The sequence below is a fragment of the Rhinopithecus bieti genome, unplaced genomic scaffold (genome assembly GCF_001698545.2).
Source record: "Rhinopithecus bieti isolate Rb0 unplaced genomic scaffold, ASM169854v2 scaffold_65, whole genome shotgun sequence".
Classification (NCBI taxonomy): Eukaryota; Metazoa; Chordata; class Mammalia; order Primates; family Cercopithecidae; genus Rhinopithecus; species Rhinopithecus bieti.
In genome coordinates this window covers 4,694,143-4,700,605 of record NW_016803344.1, presented here as the reverse complement: position 1 = coordinate 4,700,605, position 6,463 = coordinate 4,694,143, and the positions used below count along the sequence as shown (strand labels likewise).

Genomic DNA, 6,463 nt, shown 5'->3' with positions numbered 1-6,463 from the left:
GCAATCTCGGCCCACTGCAAGCTCCGCCTTCCGGGTTCACCCCATTCTCCTGCCTCAGCCTCCTGAGTAGCTGGGACTACATTCGCCTGCCACCACCCGCATTCGGCTAATTTTTTTGTATTTTTAGTAGAGTTGGGGTTTCACCGTGTTAGCCAGGATAGTCTCGATCTGCTGACCTCGTGATCCGCCCACCTTGACCTCCCAAAGTGCTGGGATTACAGGCATGAGCCACGGTGCCCAGACTGCTGAACTGTGTATTTCCCATTGGAAAGTGTGATGTTGTGAAGTATATATATGTATTGCTCTTCTGCCCATTTCCTGGCATACAACTCCTAAAATCCTTCGAAACTCCACAGTGATGTCCTTTTGTGTGCTAAGGAGTTAACTGATGGCTGGAAGCCTCTGGGGCTTGGTTGTGGAAAGAACAAGACAGGATTAGAGGGTTGGGACTTTCACTCCTCCCCAGCCTCTAAGTTGATCACCAGTGGCCAGTGATTTAATCAGTTATACCTACTAATGAAGCCTCCGTTAAAAACCCAAGAGAACAGGGTTTAGAGAGCTTCTGGATAGCCAAACAAGAGGTTTCTGGAGGGTGCAGTACCCGAGAGCACGGAAGTTCGGTGTCCCTCCCCCATACCGTGTACTCTGCGTCTCTTCCTCTGAATCTTTTGAAATACCTTTATAATAAACCAGTAAATGTGTTTCTTGGGTTCTGTGAGCCAGTCTAGCAAATTAATCCAAACCATAGAGGGGTCATGGGAACTCCAACTTGAAGCCAGTTGATCAGAAGTTCTGGAGGCCCAGACTGGTGACTGGTGTCTGGCAGAGGTGTGGTGGAGGAGCAGTTTAGAGGGACTTAGCCCTCAACCTGTGGGATATGATGCTATCTCAAGGTAGATAGTGTTGGAATTGCATTGGAGGGCATCCAGCTGGTGTCTGTTGCGAAATTGGTTGCTTGCTTTGTGTGTGGGCTCACAGAAGTCTTATGTGTTGATCATTGTTGTGGTGTGACAGCAGAGGAAGAAGTTTGTTTTTTCCACACTCTCAAAGCATTTCAGTCGTTGAGACCTATAATGGGACCTTGTGCTTTGCATAAGTTGGGAAATGTAGCCTAAGTCAAGTATAGATTGTCTAGACTGAGTGTACCTTGGAGGTCTTAATATCAGGAAATATGTTAAGGGCTGTGAATAGACTGAAATATCTGAAAATTAATGGCCAGAACTCACTAACTAGAAGGCGGGGGCCTTCTCTTATCAGTGAGATATGAGGAATGGGATGATATAATAAAAGCTCTAGGCTGGGTGCATTAGCTCACGACTGTAATCTCAGCACTTTGGGAGACTGAGGCAGGTGGATCGCTTGAGCTCAGGAGTTTGAGACCAGCCTGGGCAACATGGTGAAACCTCTTCTCTACGAAAATTAACTGGTTGTGGGGGCATGCACCTGTAGTCCAGCTACTTGGGAGGCTGAGGTGGAAGGCTGTCTTGAGCCAGGGAGGTTGAGGCTGCAGTGAGCTTGAGCCTGGTGATTGTACCACTGTACTCTAGCCTGGATGACAGAGTGAGACTGTCTCTCTCAAAAAAAAAAAAAAAAAAAAAAAAAAAAAAACTAAAAACCTGGGTACGGTTGCTCACTCCTGTAATCCCAGCATTTTGGGAGGCCAAGGTGGGCGGATTAGTTGAGGTTATGAGTTCAAGACCAGCTTCGCCAACATGGTGAAACCTCTGTCTCTACTAAAACCATAAAAACTAGCTGAGCGTGGTGGTACGAGCCTGTAATCCCAGCTACTCGGGAGGCTGAGGCAGGAGAATCGCTTAAACAACTGGGAGGCGGATGTTGCAGTGAGCTGAGGTCTGCCACTGCACTCCACCTGGGCAGCAGAGTGAGACTGTAGTCCCAGCTACTTGGGAGGCTGAGGCAGGAGAATGGTGTGAACCCAAGAGGCGGAGCTTGCAGTGAACTGAGACCGTGCCACTGCACTCCAGTCTGGGTGACAGAGGAAGACTCCGTCTCAAAAAAAAAATTCCTCTTGGTTTGAATTGGTTATATTGGATTTTATTTTTTGGAATCTGTTGAGATAACCATGGTTTTTTTTCCTTCATCTTACTAATTGGAATTTCTAATGTAAAAACCATCGTTGCATTACTGAGAAGAATCCCATTTGGCCATGGCCTGTTAATCTTGCTGTACAACTAGATTCCATTTTTTATTTTATTATTTATTTATTTTGAGATGAGTCTCTTTCTGTTGCCCAGGCTGGAGTGCAGTGGCACGATCTTGGCTAACTGCAACCTCCGCCTCTTGGGTTCAAGCAATTCTCCTGCCTCAGCCTCCCAAGTAGCTGGGATTACAGCAGCCCACCACCACACCTGACTAATTTTTGTATTTTTAGTAGAGATGGGTTTTTATCACTTTGGCCAGAGTGGTCTCGAACTCCTGACCTCAGGTCATCCACTCGCTGCGGCCTCCCAAAATGCTGGGATTACAGACGTGAGCTACCTCGCCCTTAGGCTTTCTTGTTGAGTATATTTAATAAATATGTAAGGCTAGATGTTTCCGTTTAAGTACTACTTTGGGTATATTCTATTGGTTTCTATATATTGTATTCTTTTTTTTTTTGAGACGGAGTCTTGCTCTGCCACCCAGGCTGGAGTGCAGTGGCCGGATCTCAGCTCACTGCAAGCTCCGCCTCCCGGGTTTACGCCATTCTCCTGCCTCAGCCTCCCGAGTAGCTGGGACTACAGGCGCCCGCCTCGTCGCCCGGCTAGTTTTTTGTATTTTAAGTAGAGACAGGGTTTCACCGTATTAGCCAGGATGGTCTCGATCTCCTGATCTCGTGATCCGCCCGTCTCGGCCTCCCAAAGTGCTGGGATTACAGGCTCGAGCCACCGCGCCCGGCCTATATTGTATTCTTATTGTCATTCATTTAAAAATAAATTTTGTTTTGATTTCCTTTTAATTCCAGAGTTAATAGTTTAAAATTTCCAAGTAGATACATTTATCTCTGTCTGTTGGATTAATTTCTAATTTTGAAGTTTTGCAGTAAGTGAATGACTTGTTTTTTGGAATTTGAAGTTCTTTAAGCTGGTGCAGTTAACTTTTGTGAATGCTTCATGGGTTTTTAAAGGAATGTTTGCCTGTTTTTTTTGTTTGTTTGTTTGTTTTGGGAAACAGTGTTGGTGTTGCCCAGGCTGGAGTGCAGTGGCATGATCTTGACTCAGTTCAACCTCCGCCTACCCTGTTCAAGTGATTCTCCTAGCTCAGCCTCCCGAGTGGCTTGGGACTGTAGGCATGCGCCACCACATCTGGCTAATAGTTTTTGAATTTTTTTTCTTAGTAGAGATGGGGTTTCATCATGTTGGCTAGGCTCGTCTCGAACTCCTGACTTCAAAGGATCCACCTATGTTGGCCTCCCAAAGTTCTGGGATTACAGGCATGAGCCTTCCTGCCTGACTTTTTTTTTTTTTTTTTTGAGATAGAGTCTTGCTCTGTCGCCCAGGCTGGAGTGCAGTGGTACAATCTTGGCTCACTGCAACCTCTCCCTCCAGGGTTCAAATGATTCTTTTGCCTCAGCCTCCCTAGTAGCTGGGATTATAGGTGCCCACCACCGCACTTGGCTAATTTTTATGTTTTCAGTAGAGACGGGGTTTCACCGTCTTGGCTAGGCTGGTCTCGAACTACTAACCTCATGATCCACCCACCTTGGCCTCCCAAAGTGCTGGGATTACAGACGTGGGTCACTGAGCCCAGCAGGTTTTTTTTTTTTTTTTTTTTTTGAGTCAGGGTCTCGCTCTGTCACCCAGACTGGAGTGCAGTGATGCGATGTCGGCTCACTGCAACCTCCACCTCCTGGGTTCAAGTGATTCTCCTGCCTCAGACTCCCAAGTAGCTGGGACTACAGGCATGCACCACCACACCCAGCTAATTTTGTGTATTTATTAAAGACTGGGCTTCACCATGTTAGTCAGGCTGGTCTCGAACTGCTAACCTCAGGTGATCCACCCGCCTCGGCCTCCCAAAGTGCTGAGATTACAGATGTGAGCCATTGCGTCTGGCCGTTTTTTTTTTTTCTCCAGAGTTCTGTTTGTGTTTACTAGATCCACCTTATTAGCCATGATATTAAAATTCTCTTTCTACCATAGTTTTGTGGGTGTGTCTCTTTCTACCATAGTTTTGTGGGTGTGTGTGCAATCTACAAATTTCTGAGATCTGTCATTCTCATACTGACTTGTAGATGTGTCACTTTCTCTTTGTTAGTGTTTTTTTAAGTATGTGTTATATGCATAAGGAACATGGCTATTACATTCATCAGTTGTACTTTTTATGCACATGAGACAGTTCTTTTTTGTCCCCTCTTAATGCTTTTTTGTTTGTGTTGTTTGATCTGCTAGTATTGTATCTGCTTGCTGTTAACATTTGCTTGATATAGTGGAGTAGCATTCTCCAGGCATTTATTTTAGTCATTTAAATTCAATTGTATAAATTCAGCAAGTGAGTTAAGTGAATGGTGCCAGTGATTCTACCCAGTGTTTGCGTCAGTAACTATGTGATTATGAGTGAGTATGGGGATGAGAATGGTGAATCTCCTTTCCCCTGTAGGGAAAGGAAGGGGCAGTGACTGGAGGGGCATCACTTATAATGTGAGCATAGCTCTTTGCCAAATGAAATGTTGGTCTTGAAACAAGGTATGACCTTTACTGTACTATGGCTCTTAAATGTAAATCAGCTGCTCTATCTAGTATTCCTCTCTAGTGAGATGCTTAGGAGTGCTTAAGATTTTTATAATGTGTAATACTTTTGACTAAATGCCATTTTCATCTTGCAAAGCATTTAACTCCTCCTCATGATGTGACTCCATTGTGGATGATTTACGATTTTTCTTTCAGTTTACTTGTATAATCTTGTTTGAAGTGTCTTTTTACATCAACATATACTTGAATTTCTCCCTTTTTCTCCTAATTACTGGTTAAGCTCACAGAATTTCCTCTTCAGTCTAGAAGAGAAATTTGACCTATTTGTGATTACTGATAAGTGCATTCATTCCCATCATTATTTATTTTTCAAATTATTTTTTACTTTTTTTGAGATGAAGTCTTCCTCTGTCGCCTAGGCTGGAATGCAGTGGCACAATCTTGGCTCACTGCAACCTCTGCCTCCTGGGTTCAAGTGATTCTCCTGCCTCAGCCTACCGAGTAGCTGGGGTTACAGGTGTGCACCACCACATCCAGCTAATTTTTGTATTTTTAGTAGAGATGGGGTTTTATGATGTTGGCCATGCTGGTCTCGAACTCCTGACCTCAAGTGATCCACCTGCCTTGGCCTCCCAAAGTGCTGGGATTACAGGCTTCATTTACTTACTTACTTACTTACTTTATTTATTTAAGAGATGGGATCTTGCTCTGCTGCCAGGCTGGAGTACAGTGGCTCTATCACAGCTCACTGTAGCCTCAAACTCCTGGGCTCAAGCAATCCTGCTGCCTCAGCCCCTGGAGTAGCTGGGACTACAGGTGCATGTCATGATGCCTAAATTTTTTTTTAGAGATGTGGTCTTGCTATGTTGTCCAGACTGGTCTCCCAAATCCTGGCCTCAAGTGATCCACCCACCTTGGCCTCTCAAAGTGTTGGAATTACAGGCATGAGCCACCACACCTGGCTGTTTTCTATTTACTATACTTTTCACCTTTTCTTGTCAGTTTTTTTTAAGTGATAGCCTTTTTTTTTCTAACGTAAAAATCATGGTTTTTTTTTTTTTTTTTTTCTTTTCTCTCCTCTGGAGTCACCTCTGAATTTTGACAAATTTAAACTATCACTTCTCCATTCTTGTGTAGAATTAATCAGAATCTATCTTTTCTTCCCTTTTCCAACAAGACAGAACTGCTGCTTGCTTTCATTTCCTTCTCCCTTCTCTTCCCTCTTCGACTTCCTATGTCGAAATCATGTAAGTATTTTAGTTTCAGATTGCTTATTTTTGTAAAAGTCAGTACTTTAGTTTATTTCTTAAAGCTCTTGGATAACAAAAGAGTTTCTTAAAGCTCTTGGATGTTTTCAAATTATGATGGCATTCATCTACCAATTATGTTAGAGAAGGTCTTTGAATAGTAAAGTTGATGCCTTACATGTGTAAAAATTGTTTTTGCACTCCCACTTCAAAGCTTATTTGGTTGGCTGGATACAAGTTTCAAAATCATTTTCCTTATAACTTTGAAGCCAGTGCTCCATTGTCTTCTGGCATCTCTGCTGCTGATGAAAAGTCTAATACTGACTTTTATGTGATTTATGTATCTTTATAGGAATTCAGTTTTTTCCTTATGATATCTTGAAATTTCAATAGGATGTATCTAAGTTGTCTTTCCCTTCTCTCCTGACTGATAAACACTGTTTAACACTTAGAGTAACCTGATGATTGGTGTCTTCCCTCTCCCCAAGGAAATTTCTAGAAGTCACATAAGATTTTGGTCTTTCT

At 43.4% G+C, this 6,463-nt stretch overlaps 1 protein-coding gene across 7 annotated transcripts in view; it reads left to right on the top strand.

Moving 5' to 3' along the window:
• Nucleotides 1-6,463, top strand: part of PANK2 (pantothenate kinase 2) — a 39,362-nt gene that overhangs the window by 8,255 nt on the left and 24,644 nt on the right. For 2 of the 7 annotated variants that reach the window (XM_017878174.1, XM_017878166.1), the window contains exon 2: nucleotides 5,869-5,938. The exons of 4 other annotated variants lie outside the window; for them this stretch is intronic. In XM_017878174.1, coding sequence (XP_017733663.1) covers nucleotides 5,869-5,938 — 70 coding nt within the window. The remainder of the gene's footprint in view (nucleotides 1-5,868; nucleotides 5,939-6,463) is intronic. One more of the 7 variants, XM_017878182.1, reaches the window with a different exon arrangement.